Genomic DNA, 26,772 nt, shown 5'->3' with positions numbered 1-26,772 from the left:
GATGAGGTTCTTTCCTCAAGCTACCAGTAACAATCTAGCCCATGCTCAACTTCTGAGCCCTGCAGCTGCATTCAAAAGCTGGCACCACCTCAGAAAGTGCTGGCTGTCCTACTCTGACGGGGGAAGTACTTGAAGAAGCTTGCCTCGTTTGGTTTTAGCTGGCTACCCAAGACAGGCAAGAGCTCAGCACGGGCAGCGTATGGAAGTAGCACAAGAATGGTAGATGCTGCAGCCCGAAAGTCTTTCAGCAGCAGCTATATTTGGATTCCTGGGCTGCACTCAGCACTGCGGTATCTGACCACGTACGCTCTGACTGAACAAGCTGATTGCAAGAGTGACGGCACCTCCTCTGGTGGAGCCATTCCTTTAGCTGGCTACTGCTATCCAGCCATGTCCTGGATCACTGTGTCCTGGATAGCTGCTTCACTCTATAGACCAAGGGTGGCCAAACTTACTGACCCTCAAAGTCACAGACTATAATCTTCAGACGTTCGAGAGCCAGGCACACCTGCCAGGGCTCAGAGCTTCTCCCCGTGGCAGCAGGGGGGGCTAGGGGCTGAAGCCCTGAGCCCCCGCAGGCACCTCCACCAGGGCGGTAACCCCTAGACCCACCCCCTCCCCACAGGGCAGAAGCCCCTAGCACTCCCCTGTGGAGGGTGGAGAATGTTAGTTAAGTAGCATCTTCTGAGTGGAAGCTTTTCCTATCAACCCTCTATCCCCACATAGTACAGCAGAGTTCTCAAAACAGGCCAGACCAGTCTACATGTCCTGCCCACTAGAGGACTAAGCCACGCCTCCCTCAGGGTCACCTCTGCTTCACAGCATCTATTCCTCAAGGGAGCTAGTTCTGGGTTGCAGTATTCAAAGATAGCTAGCTGTCTTGTATCCACAAGTCCTGCCCTGCCAGTAACCGCTGAGCACAGGATGCAAGTTTGTATTAGGCAGATGGACTAAAGCTGTAGGTAAAGCAAAATGATGACAAACTAGTTACAATATACTTCCTCTAGAGATGAGCTGACCTAGAAAGCAATGCTAAGACTGGAAAATTCTCTCTTCCTTCCCCCATCCCCTTTCACAGTGGCTTTATTCCTTGCAGTCAAGGAGTCAGGAAGCACACCTTGCTCTGAAGTGGTTGAGGCAGACCCAGGAACTAGGAAGAGAGACTGGACAGTTTAGTGTTTCAGAACAATCTGCGTGCCTCTCTCACACTTATATAGCACCACTATCCTATCCGAACACTGCCCCTCTAAGGGATTTACCCTCGTAAGTCCCCTGTGATGCAGTGTACAAACCCCACACTGGGAGAGAAGGGGTTAAAAGACTATACTGGGCCCAGCTAGCCCTGCCCCTCCAACCCTACTGAGCATGCTCCAGCTGGAGACAGGATTGAAAAGGGGCCCAGCTCAGAGGGGGCAGGCTGGGGAGGAGTGCAGACCTACAGTGCAGGCTCCTGCCAAAGGAGATGGGTTGTGTGTTCAGCCCAGCTGGGGCTAACTGTTTGCGCTTCTGGTCCCAATGAGGAAAAAGGAAACTAGAGAGCAGTGCTGGGAAGTGACTCAGGAAGGGTAACACAGAAGGTCCACATTCCCCACCCCAGAGGTCAACACTGCTGACCCTCCCAGGGCCATGGGGCAAAGTCCAGTGGAGGGGCAGGCCCATGCTCCCTTACCACTGCCCCAGCCCCTGGCTGAGTGGACACTAACCACTAAACCACCCAGCTCAGCAAGGACCTTACTACAAACCCTCTACAGCAGGTGACACGGGTGCCATTTGCTTTTCGTACCACAATCCTGGTCAACAGTGCAGCTCTACCAGTCACTTTTCACTTCCCATTTCATGCATACTAAAAGGACAGCAAGCAGAAGCTGAGTTTTCCTACCTACTGTGCAGTGACTAGGTCTGTAGACACGGTCACTCTCGCCCCTCTGAAAGCCAGGGCACTTAGTTTAGTAACCTAACAAGGGGTCTATGAGCCTGCCTTTTAGGGACCCAACCTTGCCAGTTTTGAAGGGTAAGTTAAGGGCAGGAGTGGTACCTGAAGCCCTGTGATGCTCTTACAATAGAAATGTATGGTTTTTTACATTCGTCTGTGTTGAAGGATCTGCAGAAATAACCCCCTGCACCAGAGACAATGAATGTGTCAACAGTACTAGGAAATAAACATAGGGGAGAGGGGGTAGAGTTCTGCTCTTCCAGGAGAGTACACCGAAAGCATTTTCTAATGATGAGTACATGGTTACTCCAGGTGGGAGGCACATTTGTTTAAGAGCAACAGCAAGCACACGCATGCCCCTTCTCCAGAACTTGGAAGTTGGTCTTTTAGGTGACATTTCCCAGCTTTGGTCTCTGCCTAGAGGCGATGAGCTGGAGGAAGCGAGCACAAACGGCTCAACTATTTGAGTAGAAGAAAAGCGGTTTCTTTTTGCAATTCTTTCTTTGCTCCCTGCTCCCAGATTAAAAATACCTTGGGAATCCAACAGCCACAGCAGCAAAGCTATTGGGAGTAGAGTTCACATCAACAGCATGCAAGAGCTATAGCAAAGACCCTGCTGAAAACAGGGTTTGATTTCATCAAGTTCTAACTGTTCAATTACAATTATAAACTTCATTGTACCTCTTCAAAGTGTAATATTCAGTTCAAAGTGAGTGCTACTCAAGGAATGTTGTTTATGCACACAGCTAACTGCATACTGAACAATGCAGGGAAAAGACACCCTTTTGTGTACCCTGTTAGCTGTGGAGGGCAGGGTACTGCAGTGGCATCAAGCCACATGCTTCAGTGTTTCCTTTTTAAAAGAAAAAAAGTCAAAGCTAGATGAGAGAGGCATGGTTACCTGTGTACCGCACTGCTGCCACACAAACTGTTTTATAGCCTTAGATAACCATCTAGCATATTTCCCAGGAGGTTGGCTACACTTACTGAAATTGAGAGGGCCACATTATTCCCCAGGCATGGGGAAAATGACCATTTACCTGCCTGGGAGCTGCACATTATCCAAGTACAGCTTAAGAACGTGAGGAAATCCCCCACCAATGGCTTTCCATTGGCTCTGGTTTCATGAGCACTTCTATTCAGTAAGTTCTGAAATAGCAGCACCCCCTCCCTTCGGGCCCAGACTACACACCACTATCTTCCTTCCAAGAAAGGATAGTACACAGCAATGGACTTTGCAATGCAAAAAAAGAAAAAAAAATGATGCCTCTGTGACCGAACTTGTGCCTACATGTCACAGATCAGACACAGACAAGTTAATGAGTTACTCAGCAAAGAGCAGAGCGCCCGGTTGGGGTTCAGGTGTGTTCTTATTTCCTTCCGGCACTTTACCTGCTGTGCTGCTGCAAGACCCACCACAGGTCTCCATTCACAAGGGCTTTTATTCTCATGTAACAGTTAGGCACATTTAAAAGAAAAAAAAAAGAAAAAAAAAAAAAGGACTGAGCACAAACTGCACAAATAAATTAATGGAAGCCAAAGTCATCCGATTACCACTGATCACACACACTTCCAATCCATAATGACAACTGATTACTAGGGAAGGAGTCCTTGGTGCTATCAATGCAACACATGTGACAGGTGTTGCCATTAGTGAGGAAGTTTGAAATGAAGCTGTGCTACAAACCACGTTTCTTCAAAGAGGGGGACATGAGCTAACCACTGCAGTGTGGTCAGGACATAGCCTCTCTGTGGAGCTCCAAGGAAAGACATTTCACTATAAGAGGCTTTTAACACTGGCTGCAACAAGACTGGGCCTTACATGCCATCTGACTGCTACAGTGACCACTACGGAAAGGATAGTTCAGGCCAGTACCTGTCAAGGAATGTAAAGACTCTGGAGTGACCAGTTTGCCACAGGGCAAGTATGGAGATTTCACACTAAGCCTCCTTCCATTGCTTGGTGAATTAGAGGCTGCTTAGAAGTTTCTTCCCCACTTCTGTGGAGGAAGAGACATGAAGGTGCGTGTTGACTGTTCCCCATGAATGTGTATAAATCTAGGCTAAGAAAAATATTAAGTCTTACCAGAGCACAGGAGGAATGTTGAAGATTAAATTCTCCCTTAGTCCCCCTCAATGCCTGCAAGCATGAATCTGATGTTGAGAAATAAAGATCCTACATAAGAGGGACTGTCCACGTCCCTTTCTCTAACTGCTACATCCCCTCCACACGTACCTCTTACAAGATACAACTAGATCTCCAAAACAAAGCCCTAGAGACAAAGTGTAGTTCCATTGCTCCCCACTGAAAGCAGCAGAATGGTGTCACCATGCAAAGATCTGAGAAGAAAATGAAGGGTTTAGTTCAAGCCACACTAGCTCTGGCCATTTCCTTCTCTGGGCCCACTGGAAAATGAAGCCCTTTGACAGCAGAAGTAAAAGTTTCCCTGCTGCCACCAAGCACCAGTACAGAACTGCACAACAGAGTTTAACACTAAGGGCCGATCTTTAGAATGGTCACTGTTCATGGATCAATTACCCTTTAAACAAAGAAACCCAAAAAGAAACAAACACTAGATGTGGAACTACTATAAGCAGACATTACAAAGCAGGGGAGCTAGACAGTTATGTAAGGGAATCTTGATAGAGAACCTCAGTGAATGCTCCAGTTCTTGACAGGCTTGGCTGGAGATGTTTGGTCTCTAGCACAAGGCCACCAGCTGCTGGTGTCGTCTAGATCCTAGAGAGAAGCATGTTGTCCTTCTGGCGACTTGACCAGGGCACTGAGCAGAGGAGAAGTAGAAGCCTAGAACATAGCTGGGCAGGACAGCCCTCAGCACAGCATGATGCTGAGGAAGAGGCCTCCCAACAAGGTGGGGATTTTCAGGTTCTAGAGCAGTGCACATCTCCCAGTGGAATCTTGCTGTACAGATAGATAGGACTGCAACTGATACAGGACGGTTTATATGGACTTGGTGCTATTACAGAAACTTTCTAAAAAAACCAGGAAACTCAGGCTGCACTACAGAAGCAGTGACAGTTGTTTTCCAGATCTTGTTTCTGTCTCATTGGTGCTCTGACGTGGAAGAAAGATGGACTTTCGAAGGTAACTGTGCAGGAGAGTGGGTTTGGGAAGCATACCCTAAAACCATCTTTTAATCCATTATGAAGACACCAAGAACATCCTTCCTTGGAGGCAACGATATTCCTAGAATCCCGTGGGAGTGAGCACATTCATATCCCGGGGTTTGAGGTTATGGGACCGTGCCGACTGTTTCTTTCCCTCCATAACAGGAATGTCCATCTTGGGTGGTTTGAAGGTAGCTGGGTCCTCTGCCATCCTGGTGGCCTGGGAACGGATCAGCTCCATTGGGGATGGCTTCTGGGCACCCTTATAGGACTGGATGGTAAAGGCCGCTGAGGGAAGAAGTTGTTACAGCAGATAAGCAACAGGAAAAAGAGTCAAATACTGAACAGTTCACTCAGGTTTTACAGAACATTCACATATCAAGGTCTGCAACATAAGGAAGCTGCTCTTAAAACTGAAGGTTAACGTCTTGCCTTGATGTATGTAAGGCACACACAGAAGAATCATTTCACTTTGTTCTCCCTCCCAGCTCCCCTGGAGTGTAGCTAGTGCCCTACAGTGCATGTTCCTCACAGATCCATGCAGAAGTGTACCAAACCTCTGGGAGGGCAGCACAGACAGTCACACCTATAGATAGCTTCTTCCTGGTATGTAAGAAGCAGAGATGACAATTTCAAAACTAGCTGCCGACAGGCGTGGTGCCATATATTTGGCAGGCTACCATCCACGCAGCTCTTAAGCGCAGCCCCTGCCATCAGGGAGAGGCTGCAGAAGTGTCAATACTGTTACTAAAGAGAACAGTGGCCACCTGCCAGTCATCTGTTTCCACTGGCACATCCACAAGATGCTCTAGCTTGAGACACTGAGACAAGACGTGGGCAACACAAGGTGCAGTTACCAATAAAGGCTGTGAGGCCATTACATAACACAGCCGAGTGTGTATGGAAGTCTATTTATGGCCACTTCGCGCTAGTTTCCACTGAATAGTCAGAGTTGGGGGTAGTGACGACGGCGACACTGGTCCACAGTTACAAGTCATCCCTGTGACCCGCTCTCTGAATTAAGTGTTTGCACTGTCATCTCCCGCTACCTCTGGCGGCTTTTGAGAAGGTTTCTCCTCCTAGAGGGCACATACCTGGGTCATTAGTGGATTTCTGGACAGCTCTGGGTCCAAAAAGGCTCCATTTTTCAGAGGATATTCTGTCTCTGTCCCCACCATCTGAATCCATGGGGACCAAGTCTGAGCCAGTGATAGAACTGGAGGATCCCTGACTAAACCAACCCCTGGAGGAAAAGAATAATTTTGGAGTATTAACAACTGGAAGGAGAAACATGAGTTTAGTCTTTCTCAGCATGGGACCACCAGAAGCAACCATTCCCAAAGCAAGCATGAATAGGCCTTTTGCTTGAAAGTCATTTCCCTATATCCATGGACATGTACATGTCTGCCCACCCCCAGTAGAAAGAATTTACACCCACAAGGAGTTCTAGAAGCTCTCATACTAATCTAGTCAGTCTGAACATTCAGAGCTGAATATTCCTACAGAGAATCCAGGGAGGCTCTGAACTCCACCCCTTCAATAAGATTTGAGTTCTCCAGTGCTGGCCAGGAAAGTTATTTGTTGCAACTCTGATTTTAAGTGGCCTGAAGGAAACCAACTCCTCCTGGGAGGCAAGGGACTGCCCTGTGTGGGAGTGTACCTGTGTTTCTGTTTGGGAGAAGAGTGGGGGGTGCTGCTTGGAGTGGATTGAGTGGAAGATGTCTGTTTGTCGTCTTTGGCCATCTCTCCACTTTGCATCTTTAACTTCTGTTAGAAAGGGCAAGAGGAAAACAAAATCAATATAAACCTTTCAACAAGAGGGTTAGGAGTAAAGAATAGCCGGTTTCAGCATAAGCATGCCACTTCCCCTTTAATTGATGGAATAGTATAACAGGAGTTATAGCTTAGTGTGTTACAAGGTCTGCATGCAAGAGTGCCTGTTAAAGTGTATTCAACAGAGTAAGAGCTCCCCATTTCAGACTGTCATAGTTTTGCTACCAGAGCATTTCTGGAATAAGGTCTTGAGTTATCTACTCCAGCCTAAAGGCAGCCAATGGTAACAGTTCAAAGTCATACACTCTTTGGATTCATACTGTCCTCTGTTAGTGCATTGTTAGGATCGTGATTGGCATTTACAAGGAAGAGGTAGTCTGAATCTGCAGTGAAGCTAGTTCATCCAGAGAACTATTAACATCTGTATCCTAATAGCACTGTCATGGCTAGATGCCACAAGACCCAGGTGGCCTCACGCATTTAACTCATCTAGTTACTACCTCTAAATGGGTTATCATGGTTTAATATTTGTAAGCCATGTCAGCATTAGGATTCTAAATGCTTTCCTGCCTATACAAACAAGAGACATGTCAATGACCCTGTGCACACCAACCAGATTATTTCAAGTCCTTCCAGACAGCACAAAGCGATCTTTGAGGGCAGTCATGGTTTGAAGAGGGACTCAGGAATTTTCCCCTCATCTGATTCTATGACACCTTGGATACCACAGGGAGACAGACTGCTACTGCTTTACTCTTATGAGCACCGTAGAGTCAATACATCTAAGAGAGTTACCTGTGTTCTATTCTGGCATGTATAAAACAGACAATTCTACAGTTGGAATATACCACAATATTAATGGTGACTGACAGTTTGATTGGATTTCCCAGGTTGTTTAATTGCCGTGGCAGCAAACATATCTTTATTTGTAAGCTGAGCAGGCTTCATATGGAAGTGGAAAATGAGATCACAGTGGTTTGTTTTTGAAGAGTCACTTCTCAGAGAAAAGCTGCACTCACATCTATTGCATTCTTGACTTTTGGTGTAATGAAGTTTGATAGTTCAGTCTAACAGTCAAACACACTGAAGCCAAGACTACGGGAGAGGAGTCAATTCAGTGCTTCGTAAGAGAAGCAGAAATGCATTCAGCCCAGAATGACTACACAGTTACGCAAGTTTCATCTGCCAGCCTCTGCATCCCTGAGGCAGAGTGTGACATTCCACGTTAGTAACTGTGAAGGAGAACTATCAGTCACTACAGACATCTCTAACCCTATATTGGGGAGGGGAGTATTTTCTACTCTATTTGCCCATGATATCTGAAGAAAAATATTACAGGAGAAGTTCAAGATTACTAAAGTGAACTGCTGCAGGAAGGAGTTCTGCAAATCATGCACTTCAGCTGATGAAACTGCTCACCTTTTACACATTTCAACATTAACAAGCATCTCAGTAATGTAATAAACCAATGATCTGTTCCCTTACAAAGTAGAGGCTGCCTAGGGGAATGGAGCCTGCTGGCTTCTTTTCTGGAGGGGACGGGGAAGCGAGCAACAAAGTAGTTAGAGCAGCTAAAACTCATGTTTTCAGAAGGAGAGAGGCAGGAAGCGGAGCAGCCCTGAGTTACTGCTGGAAGACAGCTTGTCTCTTACAAGCCCAGGAGAGCAACAGAAATGGAGGTAGCTGAGGAGTCTGTACAAAGGCAGGAAGCAGAACTGAGTTATCGTGGAAAGCCAGAATTGGTGATAGTTGTATTCCCACCCTGAAGCTTTATTCATGTATTTTAAGAAGTATTAACATCCCTTTGAACACATGCAGTGCCATGGCAGGATGGCATGTCCAGCCTCAGACAGGTTCACAGAAATTTACAATTTTAAAGGGTAATTTATCTTCAGGGTGGATCGCGGCACTGAAAAGAAGGATTCACAATTGATTGTGATTTGAGTGATACTGAAACAGACAGTTACATCTATTTACATACTAAAGACTCACCTACTAGAATCGGAGAGTTAAATTTTGGGGAAACCACAGATTGTCCCTAGTCATTGCAACACTAGTGAAATGCATGACTTACGAAACAAAGCCAAGACGGGCTATTTAAATAGAAAAATCCAGCCATTGTTACCAATACAGAGTTCTACGAACAGTGAGAGTAAGCCCCAACACAGTTCCATGAACGCTTCCCGAATTCTAGGGGCTATTTGAGTCCCGCAGAGGTAAAGCAGCACACAAACTACAAGAAAGCCAAAGCAGAGGACGAGACAAATGTCTTACATGGAGTGCCTCAGCCACACGGTGGTACTTTGTCTCCTCAGCCGTGAGGCCCTTGTGGGGAGTGTATCCAGCATCTCTTAGCCCTGCCTGCTGTTCAAAGCGCTGAATGCTCTCCTGAGTCTGCTCTAGAATGAACGAGATGAGACATTCACACAAACCAGAGGAAAACACAGATGCCTGTATGCAGTTCTGGGAAACACAGAGGCAGCATGAGAAACTGAGTTTCCATGATCCAGAATTTAGCATTGTGATGAGTCAGCAGAGATCGAATGTGACAAACACATTAGAGGGATACAATTTCTAATTCAACAGATCAGAAAGACATGTTAGTCATTAGGGTTCTAAGTAAACAGAACAACAACTTGGAACTCTGCAATAAGACTGCTCCCAAATCACGGGGCTTGTCACAAGCACATCTCAGCCAGAAGGGTGAAAGCTAGCATTGCTCCTGAATTAGAATATTTCTAAAACCCCAGGCAGTTAAAATAACCACTTAGAATAATCCCAATGCATCCAAACTCCATATACACAAGTATTGCTGCCAGTTCTTTACTTCAGACTCAAGTGTTCTGAACAGCTAATGTAGCAGTCTTTCAGAAAAGTTTGTCAAAAATGTTAGTGGTTTTTGAAGGTTTTAATTCTTATTTATAACTACTGGTAAAGTCTTAAGCGATGGAAAGAACTGTTTGAGAACCTGATAGTTTCCTACAGAATGCCAGTCCATCATTAAAGTAGTACAGAAGCTACACTTCAGCTAGAACTAGGTTCCTCACTGCTGACGTTTTCGTAAGACTTGCTTTTAGCAAGATGCTCAGGTCTGCCAGCTTTCTATAAAAGAGCTTCAAAGACAACTACAACGTGCTCTTTGTGAACTTCCAGAACGCTGTGCTAAGACAAACCCAACAGGGCTGGAAGTACTGCTTGAATATTAACATTTGAGCTTTAGCTAGCCAGGCAGCAATAAAGTAAGATCCAGTGACAGTTACACCCTAGTGGTTAGCATCTACTCATAAGGATGGAACAGATCTTGCTGCACTACAGACCCAGTCTCATTCTAAAGCCTCATTGTTAAAAGCACAAAGTTCTCTTCATGTTCAAGACAGCCACACTGCTGACCATGAATGCATGAAGCCAGTGAGTTATACTTAAGTACTTATCAGTTTGATGGGTCAATCCTCCCCTTCGCTCTGGTACAACTGAAGATCACTTACTGGTTAAACAGAATGAGCTAATAAGCAAACAAGTGACAGCTGGCAGCACCTGCTCTCATGATCCTTGTAACAAAAATAAGACTATAAAACACTGCAGCAGACATTAATTGGAAAAAAACAATTTCTCCACACCTCCATCACCAACCCAGTTCCAACACTAGAAAGAAAGTTTACAGAGTTTCAGATTTATTCATCCAGCACTTGATTTAGGGCAGAGTTTCCTGCATTTTTCCATTAGTGCACCTACAAAGCTTGTGAGGCCCCCTCAAGTGCACAAAAATTGTTTTAGCCTACACATATTAGGTCTATATGGTTTTGAGGCTGGCTGAAGAATTAGGCCATGAAATCTGGTCAAATGGACCATAGACTTGCATGTGATCTCAGCACATACCCCACTCCCATATCTATTAAGTAGCCTAATACAAATACATCAGAGTTCTTACTTGTAATGAGAGAATTCATGATGATATGAGTGGCCTTGGCCTTCACCACTGGGACCTTGTTCACACTTTCAGTGGAAGATGAGGGGGTTATGACAGGTGGATACATGCTAGTCTCCCCTTCCTCAACCTGTGCAGAGGAAGTGGGGTACAGTTTAAGACAAAGGGGAGAAAGTTACCTCTTGAGCATTACACCCCTTCCCTGAATTCTCATCACAACAGGGCTTTAACCAACACATAACTAGTTAAGCAAAAAAGTCAACTTGCACTGCTTAAGAGTTAAGACTAATCATAATTGGCACTTCAATGTTCTTAAGGAAATGGACATTTTCGTGTCCTTCATGATAGGACATTCCTGTTATCTATTGACAACAGGCACTCATTCTCATATGGATTTGGAAAGCACTGGGCTCACAGCCAGCAGATTGTTAGTCTGAATGGTAAAGGTCACTGGGGACGAAACTAGAACCAACCACTTCTCTTTCCACTCAGGGCCCAATCTGACCAAAACATGTGGCAGGTCTTTCTCCATGAAAGGAGATTCTTTGATAGATGGCACTCAAGTTGCTAGCCAACATCCTAGTTAGAGAGATCAGATCCACTTATAAGTCATGGAGCTCAAACTTTAATGTTATTATTCTAGGCCCTACTCCAATACTTTATACTGGTTTTAAGACATTCTAAACTTAGTCAGGTAGCTTACACCCAAAGTTTTGCCATTCTTAACTAGACTCTGGGGACTGTGTCTGCTGGATTCTAATTTGTTACTTTATAAAATGAAAGCACCTTTTGAAATGACAAACAATTCTTGCAGCTTGAACAGAAGGTAATAGCCTTCAGTGCTGGGCACTGATTTTTACACACCATGCTCCAGCTTAAGACAACTTCACAAGGAAGTTCCACTGGCAGAATAAAAACCAGTTTAAGCAGATACAGTTAAGCCAGTTCAAATGACTGCATGGACACGAATTTCAGTATAAGTGTGACTTGCTTCAGCTTAATTAAACCTGATCCTAATGGAGCTAGTTAACCAAATAAGCTGCTCTTATACGCAAAGAGCAGACACATGCCATTTGCACTGATTTAACTGTATCAGTTTAAATTTACATCTTAACACCCACACAAGTTTCTCATTTAGACAAGTTCTTGGAGCATATTCATTCTATGGTCACCAGACACTATGCATTTGCTTAAGTGGACAGAATCACAGAGGACATACTGACAGGTTTCAGAGTAACAGCCATGTTAGTCTGTATTCGCAAAAAGAAAAGGAGTACTTGTGGCACCTTAGAGACTAACCAATTTATTTGAGCATAAGCTTTCGTGAGCTACAGCTCACTTCATCGGATGAACCGATGAAGTGAGCTGTAGCTCACGAAAGCTTATGCTCAAATAAATTGGTTAGTCTCTAAGGTGCCACAAGTACTCCTTTTCTTTTAGAGGACATACTCATACTCTTCAGAGTTTGCAGGATGCCTTTAAAAAATGTAAGCAATTGGAGTTATGCCTTTGTTTCTTTCTGATGAAAGAAAGCCTGAAAAGTTATTTCCCTACCAGCACGCAAAGAAAAGGAGGGGGGGGGGGGCAGGAATGTCAGCTCTGGCTTTGCTGGAGGTTTCAGAAGATATGTATTGAGTTTAAGGAGGAGGCTTGTTGAAGTTGACGTTTCAGAGAAAGAAGGTCTGTGTTAGTCCTTAGTGTGAAGTCAGTGTTGGCCAAGATTTATCGTAGCACTCTGACCAAAGGTCCCTCCTTCTCAGTTGGAGAGCTCTCTCTTGTGATATTTAACCACTCCTCCAGTCAGACTCACAAGCTGCACAAGAACTACATTTCTAATGGCAAAGTGTCAGGAAGTTGTCCTTGATCAAAACACTCCCAGTTTTGATCCACCTCTGCAGGTCACCTTAAAGTAGTAGTCACTTGCTTAATCCAGAAGAGTTCCTGGTTTTCATCCAGTTAGAATCTAGCAGACACCTCCCTGCCATCTCCTCACCCATTCTAGAGTGCATACCTTTGAAAGCTCCTGGTACTTGCGCTCTGGGATGACTGGCTGTTTCCACAGGACATTGGAGCACATATCTGAAGGGGGAGGAGTCATCGGTGCTGGATTCTCCAGGGCATCATCATAACTGAATGCCCGACGATGCATTCCAATAGGCAAGGACATCTTTCCTAGAAGCCCTCCAGAGCCATGCTCAATAGCTAAGAACAAAGATGGCAGCTTTCACAGTGGGATGCATCTTGGACATATCAAACGGGATTATCTCTGTACTGGTTAAAAACACTGATTCTTTAAGAATCTATTAACTTTTCAGAGACAAGGTACAGCTCACAACAGTAAAACCCACTACCAAAATGAGACTGGTGCTGGAAGCACCTGTTATGAAGTTTGTCTTAAGCAGCTACCCAAACGACCGGTAAAGTCTGTAGTCTAAAAAGGGGCTTTTAATGGGCAGTTACCTTGGGGATATTTTGATGTGGTTGCTAAAGCAGTTCATCCTTAGTACAAGTTTCACTATTTTGGAAGAACAGGTTTCTACGTGGGAAAAAAACAACCCTATTTTTAGAACTTGTTGGAGAAGTGCCTGTGCTTGCAAGACTGAGGAGACATAAGCTGCAATACTCCTCTATAAGACACTCGTGACGAAGCAGGACTGTTCTTAATGTTTCCTCTGAATAGTGTGGGGGTGCCTCAGTTTCCCCTAGGCAGTTCTTAAGTCTCTAGGGGGTGGGATGAGGGTGTATGATCGTTGCAGAGCCCTAGGGGGCAGGTGTGGGCAGGGGTCTGGACACAGAGAATGGCCGATACCCTGTTTCCTGGCAACTGATGGCCTGGCCCTTCCCCCCCTGCAAGGTGAGAGCTAAAGGGTTGGAGAACAAAGGAATCCGGTGACCTCCTGGCCCACAAAGCCCAGAGGAGGAGGGGCTAGAGAGACTTTTAGTTTGGGGCTGGCTGAGGACATGGAGTGAAGTGCAGATGGGGTTGTCTGGCTCACTGCCCCCCAAAATGGACCCAGCTGAGGGGTCCTGTTCTCTTCACCTACAAGCTCTGTGTTAGACCATGTTCCTGTCATCTAATAAACCTTCTGTTTTACTGGCTGGCTGAGAGTCATGTCTGACTGCGGCGTTGGGGGGCAGGACCCTCTGGCTTCCCCAGGAGCCCCGCCTGGGCACCTGGGCGGACTCGCTGTGGGAAGCACAGGGAGGGGCAGAGGATGCTGAATGCTCCGAGGTCAGACCCAGGAAGGTGGAAGCTGTGTGTCCTGCAGACAATCTGCTCCCAGAAAGGAGACTTCCTCAGAGTCCTGACTGGCTTTGTAGGGAGCAGTTCCAGAACATCGCCCTGGGACTCCGTGACAACACTCTAGTCAGAATTATGCAGCCTTTGCAAAATTCTAGGAGCTGTTTTTGGTTTTACTAGCCTCACTCCAAACTATCAGATTTGATGTGACACTTTAATCACAAATTTCAGAGGAACAGCCGTGTTAGTCTGTATTCGCAAAAAGAAAAGGAGTACTTGTGGCACCTTAGAGACTAACCAATTTATTTGAGCATGAGCTTTCGTGAGCTACAGCTCACTTCATCAGATGTTTACCGTGGAAACTGCAGCAGACTTTATATACACACAGAAATCATGAAACAATACCTCCTCCCACCCCACTGTCCTGCTGGTAATAGCTTATCTAAAGTGATCAACAGGTGGGCCATTTCCAGCACAAATCCAGGTTTTCTCACCCTCCACCCCCCCACACAAATTCACTCTCCTGCTGGTGCTAGCCCATCCAAAGTGACAACTCTTTACATAATCAAGTCGGGCTATTTCCTGCATAGATCAAGGTTTTCTCACATCCCCCCCACCCCCATACACACACAAACTCACTCTCCTGATGGGGGTGGGGGGGGATGTGAGAAAACCTTGATCTATGCAGGAAATAGCCCGACTTGATTATGTAAAGAGTTGTCACTTTGGATGGGCTAGCACCAGCAGGAGAGTGAATTTGTGTGGGGGGGTGGAGGGTGAGAAAACCTGGATTTGTGCTGGAAATGGCCCACCTGTTGATCACTTTAGATAAGCTATTACCAGCAGGACAGTGGGGTGGGAGGAGGTATTGTTTCATGATTTCTGTGTGTATATAAAGTCTGCTGCAGTTTCCACGGTAAACATCTGATGAAGTGAGCTGTAGCTCACGAAAGCTCATGCTCAAATAAATTGGTTAGTCTCTAAGGTGCCACAAGTACTCCTTTTCTTTTAATCACAAAGTAAGTTACCCATAACTACTGCTTCGCATCTGTCAGTCACAGTTAACAGCAGTACTTCAAGCCACATCACCCTACATAGCAATCTGTTAAGCAGTTACATATATTGTGGGCTAAAACGCAAAGTTCACCAATGACTAAAGAAAATCTATGTGGTAAGACTGCCATTGAACAGGAGCACAAAGTCTGATTTGGGTAAAAAAGCAGCTCAATTTTCTAAACAATCCAGGAGTTGAGAGATTAAGACTGACAACTTTTTATGTGGCTAAACCAATAATGGTTCTAAAGTGAGAGGTTTCCGAGTGGTAGCCGTGTTAGTCTGTATCAGCAAAAACAATGAGGAGTCCTTGTGGCACCTTATAGACTAACAAATTTATTTGATCATAAGCTTTTGTAGGCTAAAATCCACTTCATCAGATGCATACAGTTAGGAGTTTATTTGTGCAATCCAACAGCACTGCTGAAGTTCAGGATCTGATTTTATTTACATATTTTGGAAGGTTGTTCTACCAAAAAAGAGCTTGCAAGTAGCATGCATTCTTACAAGATCTATTTATGTGATCAGGTATTCCCATAAATTAGTGCCAAACAATCAAGCTGCTATTTTCAGACCCTCAGGTGAAGCGAAAACATACAACACTTTGTCAGGTCTCCACAAATCTACTCACAAATCTTCCCTGATTAAACAGTGGTGGGATGGGGAAGGAACATTAACATCAGTCTCTGGATGGCTTTAAGGGATAGGGCCACTGGCAGGGTCTATGGAAAGCACTGAATATAAGTTCCAGCAGCTGTGGGGTGAGAGAGAGGCTGCACCAGACCTAGATATCCCAGCTTGGAGAGCACAAAAGGCACATACTAGGGAGGACATCACTCCTAACACCTCCCCACTTCATCTTTCATACCCTCTTCTGCATCGCAGGAGTATGACAAATTCTCTAGACTTTGCTAATGAATTGTCATGTCATATTAACAGCAGCCAACTCTGACAAAAGCAGTCATGTGACTATCAGTAGTGTCATGACTGAGGCAATCACTAACCAGAATAGTTTAAATCAGTGGTTCTCAACCCACAGCTGCGGCCCAAGTGACATCCTCAGGGCCATACTGGTAGCATACATATTGTGTGGATTTGGCCCACATAACACAGAGAGCTGCATATGCAGCCCACAACAGTAAATAGGCTGAAAACCACTGGTTTAGACCCTAAGGTCTTTCAGAGGTATTTGTACAGCACCTGCATCGTGAGGCCCTGACACAATAGAAATAATTCACTGGGAGGAGCACTGATACAGTGGCACTATTTAAAAGCTGACACACTAGCCTCAACTGGACACCAAATACCCTAACCAGGCTATACACCTGATCCAGACTAGAGAGCCTACATAAAACCATGTCTTCTCACAACTAACAATCACGTAGGTGACTAGACTAAAATTTACCGGAAAGAATTAGTTTTACCAGGAATATCTGGTTGTCTTGAAGCCATGACTGTAATCCAGATGTTCCTCTATATGGAAATCCAGAACCGATTCCCGTTACCTGATAAATCAACAGAGAATGTTTTTATCTGCAAAAGGCACCAAGGCTACAGTAAATATGACCAAGACCATCTTATGAAACACGAACTCGAAGTGCCCACGGGAAGGCTGGACTGGGGGGCTGCAGGATGACAACGGGTCTCCTCGCAACCCCCCTGGGGGAGGCGTGTGACCCGCCCTGCGCCCACGGCCACCCGCCTGCCCGGAAAGCCGAGAGGCCGCGCCCGCCAGCAGCGCCACCGCCCCACAGCTCCCGCCGGACACAAGGCGGCCCCGGGCGGGGGGGGGGGAGCGTGAAGCGGGCCGCACCCCCCGGGGCAACTCAGCCGTGGCCCCCGGGGAGCAGGGCGCGGAGCAGAGGGGCCCGGCCGCAGCCCACGCGTGACAGGCTGGGGCCCAGAGACCCCGGGTCTGCTCGGGCAGGCCCGCCCGCCGGGCCCCGGCAACCCCTCCCCACCCGCCGGCCCCCCGGCAACCCCCCCTCCCCCCCTCCCCCCCTCCCCTCCCGCCGGCCCCCCCAAAACCCCTCCCTCCCCGCCGCGGCCCCCCCTCCCGCCGGCCCCCCGGCAACCCCTCCCTCCCCGCCCGCGGCCCCCCGCCCGCCGGCCCCCCGGCAACCCCTCCCTCCCCTCCCGCCGGCCCCCCCAAAACCCCTCCCTCCCGCCCACGGCCCCCCCTCCCGCCGGCCCCCCGGCAACCCCTCCCTCCCTCCCTCCCCGCCCGCGGCCCCCCCCGCCGGCCCCCCGGCAACCCCTCCCTCCCCTCCCGCCGGCCCCCCCAAAACCCCTCCCTCCCCGCCCGCGGCCCCCCTCCCGCCGGCCCCCCGGCAACCCCTCCCTCCCTCCCTCCCCGCCCGCGGCCCCCCCTCCCGCCGGCCCCCCGGCAACCCCTCCCTCCCCGCCCGCGGCCCCCCCGCCCGCCGGCCCCCCGGCAACCCCTCCCTCCCCGCCCGCCAGCCCCCCAAAACCCCTCCCTCCCTCCCCGCCCGCCGGCCCCCCGGCAACCCCTCCCTCCCCTCCCGCCGGCCCCCCCAAAACCCCTCCCTCCCCGCCCGCGGCCCCCCGCCCGCGGCCCCCCCGGCAACCCCTCCCGCCCCGCCGCGGCCCCCCCGGCAACCCCTCCCGCCCCGCCCGCGGCCCCCCCGCAACCCCCCCTCCCTCCCCGCCCGCGGCCCCCACAGCCCCCCTCCCCGACCCCACAGCCCCCGGGCCCCCTCCCCAGCCAGCCCCACAGCTCCCTCCCTCCCGCAGCCCCCAGTACCTGGGCCCCCACGCCCGCCCGCTAACAGGCCGGCCGGGGCCGCGGCCCGCACTGCAGCCGGAGGAGGCGGAGGCCGCCCGCGGCGGGGCGCGGGGCAGGGCGGCCCGCAGGCTCCATGGCGCGGGCCCGGCCGAGCCTCCCCTTCGCCCCAGCGCAGCAGCGACGGCGATGGGGGGGAGGGGGCGGAGCGTGTAGAGGGCTACGGTCCCGCGATACTTCGGTGACGCAGGTTGCAAGATGGAGGCCGCGGGCCGCCGTGAGGCGCGCCGGGAATTGTAGTTCTCGCCCTGTGGCCGAGGGGCTGTGCGCTGCGTGCCCACGCACGTTTCTTGAGGGCTCCGCAGCAGCAGACTCCGCTCGCCGCGGGCCGCCTGAGCCCGCCCCTCGCTCCAATGCCCGGGCTAAGGGCCCACGGGCGAGGGACGGGAGCCTAGCGCTCCGCTCCGGGCAGCCCTGGGGGGCTCCGCTTTCCAAAGGGCCCCGCGCCCCCCCGTGAATGGGTTTCGCGGGCTGCCGCTGCCAAAAGGCTAAGAACCGCGGAGCGAGGGGAAGGAAGAGCTTGGGGGCCGTCCCTAAGGCCGCGCCGTTTGGGAACGTGGGGCCGCCCACGCGTGACCCAGCACGTGTCAGACCCGCGCTCCGTCTCCTCCCCCAGCCGGGCTCCGCCCGGGGCCGACGCTGCCGCAGAAGCGGCCCCGGCCCCGAGGAAGGGCAGGTCCTGCCCGAGCCGGTCCGCTCGTGGCTGGCTCGCCGGCGGCGCTGGGTGAGCCCCGGCGTGGCGTGAGCAGGGCGAAGCGCAGCGCCGGGGGGAGCTGAGGAGCAGCGCCCCGCCCGCAGCCGCCGCCAGCACGCGTGGGGGGGGGGAGCCCCCCTGAGCACGTCCGAGCGTGGCCGCCGCCAGCCCGCGTGGGCAGCCCGAGGCTCCTAGCGGCGCCGACCCGCCCGTGGCAGCCGCGGCACGGCGAGCACCCCCCGCGTGGGCGAGCCCCACTCGCGGCCGGCGGCCCTGCCCACGGCGGCCGCCCCGCCTGGCCTCCGAACAGGAAGAGGAAGCGCCTCGCTCGCCGCCTCCCCTCGCCTCCCACGCGCGGCGCGGGCGGAGCGGCGCGGCCCCTGTCAGAGCCGGGCGGGCGGGCAGCCGGCCCCGCCCGGGCCCCCATGGCTCCTCCCGGCGCCTTCGGACACCTGAGCCTGGCGCTGGGCGCCGCCGTGGCCGCCCTGGGCTCGCTCCTCTTCATCGCCTGGAGGACGTACTTCCCCGGCGGCGGCCGCTGGGGGCCGCCGCCGGCCGCGGGGCAGGTAAAGCCGGGGGCGCTCCGCGGCCGGACCGGGGCGGCGGCGGCGGGGGGGGCGCTGGGTCCCGGGCCGCGCACGTGGCTGGAGACCCCCCCCCGCCCCGTTCCCTGCCAGAAGCACCGGCAGGTCTCTGCCCCCCCCCTCCCGCCCCCCGTTTCCTGCCCGGGGGGCAGCGGGGTGCCAAGCCCTGCGCCTTGTTGCCAGGGCTGGGGGCACCTCCCTTCTCCCCCAGGAGCCAGCAGCTCCGGCTGGGCCTGGTCAGGGACTGCGCCCCCCGGGGCTGGGTGAGGCCGCACTAGCCACGCGGTGGGAGCCCAGGGGGGCCCTGCCCTCCACACGGAGTTCTCCATGTAGCCCCCCCGCCCGGCCCCGCAGCCAGCCCTATCTGCAGCCAACAGAGCCCCCCCCCCCCGGCATTTTAGCTCTGGGGCAAGCAAGCTTATGTGTGCCCCCTTCCAGTTGTTTCTGTCATTTTTGCCTCCAGAGATGATGCGGGCGGGGGGGGGGGGTCATGTGCCCCCCAATTTTTTGTATTGTACCCCCCCAACCCAGACAAGCTGGGTGGCCAGCTAAGGTGAGTCAGGGAGTGGATGGGGTGTCCCCTCTTCAAGCCCCACCATGCAGGGCTTTACACGGCACCTGTTTCCACCCGGGTTTCCCGCCCCCTGGGTGCCTGCCCTGCTCCCCACACGCTGGCGTTTTGGTCCTGGCATTCAAAAGGCTAACTACAGAGCAGCCTGGGATACCTCCTCCCCTGGAGAGTTGGGCTGCTTCCTGGATGTGGCAGCCGGATGTTGCTATAGGCTGGCATCAGCCCGCCTCTGCCTGCCCCACTGCAGCAACTCCCCTCCTCCCAGTCCCCGCCCCTCCAGTTATGGAAACGGCATAGAGCCCCCAGGTTGTGCCAGGTCAGGGCAAGCCCACAAGGCACATACTGGGGCAGGGAGAGGAAGGCGCTTCACCTGGAGACTGCAATTTGAAGTTGTGGGTATACCTCCTTGCTCTCCACCTCTTCAGTGAGGGACCTGGGTCAGGAAGTCCTTTGCTAGACCCCAGGCATAAAGCTGGTTGTCCTCCCCTGCCAGAACCTGTGGCCCCCAGGGGTTACAACTGCAGGGCTGCAAGCGGGCAGCACTGGGCCCTGCGCAGGGAGATGCGGGCAGGGGCTGGGCTGACGTTGAATTGTGGTTCTTGCAGGGGACATGGGGCACCGTGTGGCCACTTGCTTTGCTTGTGCTTGGCCCAGGCAGCACCCCCTCCAGTAGCTGAGGGAACGCCCTTCCCTTTCCAGGGTCCCTGCATCAGCCGCTCCACTGCTCTAATTCCAGTCCCTTGCTCTCCTGGCAGCTGGATTTCTCCATGCGGCAGGTCCTGGTGCTGGGCCTGGAGGGAGCTGGGAAGAGCAGCGTTCTCCACTACATCTCCAGTGAGGCAGCCAAGGACCGCACAGCACCCACCCAGGGCTTCAACTCAGTCCAAGTGTACGCAGAAGGCTTCCAGATCGACCTGCTGGAGCGTAAGTCTGGCCCTGGGCTCCCTTGTTGGGGGCAGGGCCGACCTCTTGCCACAGAGCAGGGAGCTTTTAAAACTAGTCCGCAGGGCTGGCCCACCTGGAGAATCCATGCTCAGAGCTAGCCTGCCCAGGAATTACCTTCGACTCCATGCGTGTCTGGTCACCAGCGGCTAGAGCACTTGTGTAAGTAAGTGCCTCTCAGTTTGGTTAGAGGTGCCTAGGCCCCTCTGCACTGCTTCTCCCCCACTGCAAGAGGGAGTTTTGTCTCCTTCCTGATGCCCCCAGGAAACACATTTAAGAAATCTTCACACCCACACACCCCCGTTTCCCATGTCTTCTTCCCAGTTTAAGCCTGGGGTGCAGAGCTTCGGAAATGCACCCCTGACCCCCCCACCCCCCGTTCCTGGGCTGGCTGCATAGATGACTTCTGGCTCCTTATATCTCAGTCGGCGGCAGCCAGAACTTGCGATTTTACTGGAACCAGTACCTGAGTCAGGCCCACGTGCTGGTGTTCGTAGTGGACTCTTCAGACGGGCCACGCCTCCCTACAGCTCGACAGGAGCTGCATTGGCTGCTGGCTGAGGATCCTCGGTTGCCCTTGGTCGTCCTGGCCAACAAACAGGTCAGAATCTCAGCATCTCATCCCTCTGGGCACTTGTAAGGCTCTGGCTGGCCAGGGACAAGGCAGTTGTAGCAAAGAATTTTCAGACCCCTAAGGCAGGGCTGCTTGGGCCCAAAAGGGGACACATGAAGAACCCTCACAAACCTCCTCCTCTCTGCTCAGACAGCACTCCAGTACTGCAGCGACGAGGGGTATAAAAACCCAATGTAGAATAGAAAGTGAAGGGCACCTTTCTTTGGCCTCGGCTTTGCTAACGCGTGTGTGTGTGCGGCACGCACTGCATATAGAAAATCCTCAACAACCCCTTCTCCTGCATACACTCTGCCCCTTGGGCGAGGATGAGAGACGCCCAGGACAGAGGAAATCCCGGTGCTCAGCATCATATAAGAACATGTATAGAACAGAATTTAGTTCAAGCATATAACTCAGATCTCCAGCGTTCTAGCTGGCACCACTGTTAAATTGTGGTTTCCAGGGGAAGAACAACAATGTAAATGACCTCAATGCAAAAAGGGGGGCTGAGGCTCACCTAATTGCAGCCCTCTGAGCATCACAGTCCGCTCCCCCTACGCTGCAGGGATCCCTTCCAGTTCTTGGGCTCTGAAGCTACGCCCAAGTGCAGACTCATCGCTTTCTGGGGCCACAATGAATGGGCATGAGCCCTGGCAGCTCCATCCATGCAGGGCCCTGCTCTGCCCCACCCTGCCGTGGCTGAGCCCTGTTGGAAGGGGAGCTGCATAGGTTAAGGCAGATGGTGGCTTTGCAGGTTGGTTAAGGAGCTGAGTGACACCACTCAAACCCAGCTGCTCCTGGTTTCTCCTAGGACAAGGGTGATGCCCTGAGCACGGCTGAGCTGCACCAGGAGCTGGCCCTGCACACGCTGAATGGACAGAGGGAATTCTTCCTGCTGCCCACGAGCGCCACTCACGCTGCGCTGGCCAGTGCCACCAGCATCCGGCGTGTGAAGAGTCTACTGGTGGAACTGCTCTCCCAGCTCTGAAGTGCTCTTCACGCTCTAGAGACGGGCAGGCTGGACTGACCCTGCTGCTGCTCGTCTTTGCCTGGAACTGAGGTGCTGGACTGGAGACTGCTGGCTCTGCACTGTCAGGGGCCAGAGCCACTCTACTCCCATGCTGCTATCCCCAATCGGCTTCTCTATGCTCCCTTGGGGAGATGCTGTGCAGTTACACCCCCCTTGGGATCTATACATGCTGCTCTCAGGACACAGCGGCCCAGCCCAGTCATGGATCTCTGGCGAGATGGGAGAACAGCCTTTGTCCCCATGCAGCTCACGGGCGGAGTCTCCCATCTCTAGCTGGGGCACAGTGATGTTTACACACAATATCCCCAAGCCCCCCAGTGACAAATTGACAAACCTAAATGAAGGATGTGTAGGCAGGACCCCTGGGTGCTTCTTGGCACAGGAAGGGCAGGAGATGGGGCAGAGGAGGGGCTATAGGAGCTCCTGCAGCGAGGCTCTTCTGTGGCAGGCAGCAATTCATAGAATCATAGAATATCAGGATTGGTAGGGACCTCAGGAGGTCATCTAGTCCAACCCCCTGCTCAAAGCAGGACCAATCCCCAATTAAATCATCCCAGCCAGGGCTTTGTCAAGCCTGACCTTAAAAACTTCTAAGGAAGGAGATTCTACCACCTCCCTAGGTAACGCATTCCAGTGTTTCACCACCCTCCTAGGGAAAAAGTTTTTCCTAATATCCAACCTAAACCTCCCCCACTGCAACTTGAGACCATTACTCCTTGTCCTGTCCTCTTCTACCACTGAGAATAGCCTAGAACCATCTTCTCTGGAACCACCTCTCAGGCAGTTGAAAGCAGCTATCAAATCCCCCCTCATTCTTCTCTTCTGCAGACTAAACAATCCCAGTTCCCTCAGCCTCTCCTCATAAGTCATGTGTTCCAGCCCCCTAATCATTTTTGTTGCCCTTCGCTGGACTCTCCCCAATTTATCCACATCCTTCTTGTAGCGTGGGGCCCAAAACTGGACACAGTACTCCAGATGAGGCCTCACCAATGTCGAATAGAGGGGAGCGATCACATCCCTCGATCTGCTCGCTATGCCCCTACTTATACATCCCAAAATGCCATTGGCCTTCTTGGCAACAAGGGCACACTGCTGACTCATATTCAGCTTCTCGTCCACTGTCACCCTTAGGTCCTTTTCCGCAGAACTGCTGCCTAGCCATTCGGTCCCTAGTCTGTAGCGGTGCATGGGATTCTTCCGTCCTAAGTGCAGGACCCTGCACTTATCCTTATTGAACCTCATCAGATTTCTTTTGGCCCAATCCTCCAATTTGTCTAGGTCCCTCTGTATCCTATCCCTGCCCTCCAGCGTATCTACCACTCCTCCCAGTTTAGTATCATCTGCAAATTTGCTGAGAGTGCAATCCACACCATCCTCCAGATCATTTATGAAGATATTGAACAAAACCGGCCCCAGGACCGACCCCTGGGGCACTCCACTTGACACCGGCTGCTAACTAGACATGGAGCCATTCATCACTACCCGTTGAGCCTGACAATCTAGCCAACTTTCTACCCACCTTATAGTGCATTCATCCAGCCCATACTTCTTTAAACTTGCTGACAAGAATACTGTGGGAGACCATGTCAAAAGCTTTGCTAAAGTCAAGAAACAATACATCCACTGCTTTCCCTTCATCCACAGAACCAGTAATCTCATCATAGAAGGCAATTAGATTAGTCAGGCATGACCTTCCCTTGGTGAATCCATGCTGACTGTTCCTGATCACTTTCCTCTCATGTAAGTGCTTCAGGATTGATTCTTTGAGGACCTGCTCCATGATTTTTCTGGGGACTGAGGTGAGGCTGACTGGCCTGTAGTTCCCAGGATCCTCCTTCTTCCCTTTTTTAAAGATTGGCACTACATTAGCCTTTTTCCAGTCATCTGGGACTTCCCCCGTTCACCACGAGTTTTCAAAGATAATGGCCAATGGCTCTGCAATCACAGCCGCCAATTCCTTTAGCACTCTCGGATGCAACTCGTCCGGCCCCATGGACTTGTGTACATCCAGCTTTTCTAAATAGTCCCTATCCACCTCTTTCTCCACAGAGGGCTGGCCATGTATTCCCCATGTTGTGATGCCCAGCGCAGCAGTCTGGGAGCTGACCTTGTTAGTGAAGACAGAGGCAAAAAAAGCATTGAGTACATTAGCTTTTTCCACATCCTCTGTCACTAGGTTGCCTCCCTCATTCATTAAGGGGCCCACACTTTCCTTGGCTTTCTTCTTGTTGCCAACATACCTGAAGAAACCCTTCTTGTTACTCTTGACATCTCTCGCTAGCTGCAGCTCCAGGTGCGATTTGGCCCTCCTGATTTCATTCCTACATGCCTGAGCAATATTTTTATACTCTTCCCGGGGTCATATGTCCAACCTTCCACTTCTTGTAAGCTTCTTTTTTATGTTTAAGATCCGCTAGGATTTCACCGTTAAGCCAAGCTGGTCGCCTGCCATATTTACTATTCTTTCGACTCATCGGGATGGTTTGTCCCTGTAACCTCAATAGGGATTCCTTGAAATACAGCCAGCTCTCCTGGACTCCTTTCCCCTTCATGTTAGCCCCCCAGGGGATCCTACCCATCCGTTCCCTGAGGGAGTCGAAGTCTGTTTTCCTGAAGTCCAGGGTCCGTATCCTTCTGCTTACCTTTCTTCCCTGTGTCAGGATCCTGAACTCTACTAACTCATGGTCACTGCCTCCCAGATTCCCATCCTCTGATGCTTCCCCCACTAATTCTTCCCGGTTTGTGAGCAGCAGGTCAAGAAAAGTTCTGCCCCTAGTTGGAGCTATTGCTAATTGTCTTTCCATGGTGCGAAGGGAGCAGAATCCCTCATGCGGCCAGGGCTCCTGCAGTGGGATTAATGGGGCTGCTGGTACCACGCTGTCCCATGGCCAGTTACTGCCCTCTGCTAGGGAGGAGTCTCCCGGGCCCCGCTCCTGTCTGCTCACAGTTGCAAAGAGACAGCAGCTCTTTACATGTACTGCTGCTGGGAATGGGCCAGTCTGGCCATGCTGGGGAGCCCACGTTCTCGGGGTTAGACTGGCCCCTCTGCTGGCAGCGGGAGGAGGTGGCGTTTTTGTCTTGCTCTGCTCATTGGAGGTGGCTAGCCAGGGTAGCTTCTGGGACAGTTTGGAGGGACAGTTTGGTGGGGCGGCGAGCTGGGGAGAGCCCAGTTGGGGCAGCTTTTCTCCCCTGCCTCCCAGGGACTCTTCCCTTCCCTTTAAAAAGCTTTGCAGGCAGGTGTCTCCCATGGCTGTGAACCACGACAGGTACGGGAGCCACAGTGAGGGGACACCTGTGCTGCTAACCCCCAGGAAAGGGGGAAGCTCCTGGAGTCAGTCGCTGCCCAAGCCGTCCGCCCTGCAGGGACAGATGGGGTAGGTGCCTAACAGACAGAGGCACTGGTGCCAGTCCAGCCTCCAAGCAAAAGTCTGCAGTTGGTACAGGTACATCCCTGCACTCACCCCCTCCCCCCCCCCACACGGTGAGGAAAGGCAGTTGAGGCTCCTACAGGCCTGTACTGGGCCCATATGCTGTGTCTGGAACAAAGCTCCACTGGGAGAGTAAACCACCCCCAGCAGCAGTGGCTGAAACATTCCTGAGCAGCCCCAGGTGTGGGGCAGAGAGCCCTGCCAGAAGCAAGTGGGAGTGAGACGTGCCTTGCTGGGAGACAAAGGAGGGGCACGTGCCTGCTGTTACACAGGAAGGGTGCACCTGCCCATTCCTGTCTCCAGCTGCCTAAGGACCAGGTGCTTCCCTGGCTTGTAATCACAGCCTGAGTGTGGAAGAGGCCAAGGGTAGGTTGGTCTGCCTGCCCCATGTTCAGCAGGAGATGGGTGTAGAAGGGGAGAGGGGTGTTTTCTAGAGCTCTTTAGGTGCTCCTTGGGGAGCAACTCTTCCCCAAGCCACGTAGTTGCTCTGCTTCCTGCTACCCCCCTTCCTTCCCCTCTCCTTGTGTTAGGGGACGAGGCAGGGTGCAGGCAGAGGAGCTACAGGGCCCCCCAGCACTGGTGCAGCGCTACTTTAATGCATTCAGGCCATTTGCTGCTGCCAACCCCAGGGCTGGCATTGCAGAAGGGCACAGGCAGGGGGATCTTGTGCAGGCTGAGTGAGCAGAGCCTTCAGGGTCAGTAGCACTCAAGGCTGGCAGCTGCTCTCAGTTACCAAGGGGATAAGCCTGAGCCTTGTGCAGTAAGTCCCTCCGTGCAGTACCACAGAAAAGCCCCTGGGAGGGGCAGGTGTTCTCTAGGGCCAGTGACATTCAGCCTGAGGCAGGGGAACAACAAGTGGCTCTTTGCAGCTCCTGCTATGAAAACACTGATTTCATTAACCAGTCAGGCTGCTTTTACTATATTAACCAATTGCAGTTGATAAAAATACTTGGTCAGCCATTTTGCTGTGAGAATAATCTATACAAACTAAATATTTCCCCGTCACACTGTTTAAATATGACTAGTACAATAGTAAATGGAACGATGAATTCA

At 51.6% G+C, this 26,772-nt stretch overlaps 2 protein-coding genes across 7 annotated transcripts; one reads left to right on the top strand and one right to left on the bottom strand.

Annotated features, from left to right (window-relative positions):
* Window positions 1-3,357: 3,357 nt before the first annotated feature.
* On the bottom strand, window positions 3,358-18,336 carry KIAA1191 (KIAA1191 ortholog). 5 transcript variants are annotated; one of them, XM_073355165.2, is made up of 8 exons: window positions 17,819-18,336; window positions 16,479-16,559; window positions 12,772-12,962; window positions 10,764-10,890; window positions 9,110-9,234; window positions 6,723-6,829; window positions 6,157-6,305; window positions 3,358-5,350 (listed from the first exon to the last, which is right to left on the bottom strand). In XM_073355165.2, exons 2-8 carry the CDS (start codon window positions 16,504-16,506, stop codon window positions 5,142-5,144), a joined length of 936 nt encoding a protein of 311 aa, XP_073211266.1. In that variant the 5' UTR covers window positions 16,507-16,559; window positions 17,819-18,336; the 3' UTR covers window positions 3,358-5,141. The 5 variants fall into 5 exon arrangements, with proteins under 5 accessions (XP_073211266.1, XP_073211267.1, XP_073211268.1 ...); XM_073355166.2 differs by lacking the exon at window positions 17,819-18,336 and having other exon boundaries at window positions 12,772-13,031; window positions 16,479-16,563; XM_073355167.2 differs by lacking the exon at window positions 17,819-18,336 and having other exon boundaries at window positions 12,772-13,026; window positions 16,479-16,562.
* Window positions 18,098-26,772, top strand: ARL10 (ARF like GTPase 10). Of its 2 annotated transcripts, none has more exons than XM_078853970.1 (4): window positions 18,098-18,581; window positions 20,462-20,630; window positions 21,074-21,249; window positions 22,073-26,772. In XM_078853970.1, exons 1-4 carry the CDS (start codon window positions 18,315-18,317, stop codon window positions 22,247-22,249), a joined length of 789 nt encoding a protein of 262 aa, XP_078710096.1. In that variant the 5' UTR covers window positions 18,098-18,314; the 3' UTR covers window positions 22,250-26,772. The 2 variants fall into 2 exon arrangements, with proteins under 2 accessions (XP_078710096.1, XP_073211270.2); XM_073355169.2 differs by having other exon boundaries at window positions 18,495-19,117.

The sequence above is a fragment of the Lepidochelys kempii genome, chromosome 8 (genome assembly GCF_965140285.1).
Source record: "Lepidochelys kempii isolate rLepKem1 chromosome 8, rLepKem1.hap1, whole genome shotgun sequence".
Classification (NCBI taxonomy): Eukaryota; Metazoa; Chordata; order Testudines; family Cheloniidae; genus Lepidochelys; species Lepidochelys kempii.
The sequence above is the reverse complement of the archived record's forward strand: the minus strand, read 5'-3'. Positions and strand labels throughout refer to the sequence as shown.

Excerpts from the sequence above, each read along its gene's own strand:
- ARL10 (XM_078853970.1), top strand. The coding sequence starts at position 18,315 with ATGGGTTTCGCGGGCTGCCGCTGCCAAAAGGCTAAGAACCGCGGAGCG. Across the intron at positions 18,582-20,461 it reads TGGCTCGCCGGCGGCGCTGG|CTGGATTTCTCCATGCGGCA; the intron begins GTGAGCCCCGGC and ends CTCTCCTGGCAG. Across the intron at positions 21,250-22,072 it reads TCGTCCTGGCCAACAAACAG|GACAAGGGTGATGCCCTGAG; the intron begins GTCAGAATCTCA and ends GGTTTCTCCTAG.
- KIAA1191 (XM_073355165.2), bottom strand. The coding sequence starts at position 16,506 with ATGGCTTCAAGACAACCAGATATTCCTG. Across the intron at positions 10,891-12,771 it reads AGTACCAGGAGCTTTCAAAG|GTTGAGGAAGGGGAGACTAG; the intron begins GTATGCACTCTA and ends TCCTCTGCACAG. Across the intron at positions 6,306-6,722 it reads TCTCCCAAACAGAAACACAG|GGGTTGGTTTAGTCAGGGAT; the intron begins GTACACTCCCAC and ends CTTTTCCTCCAG.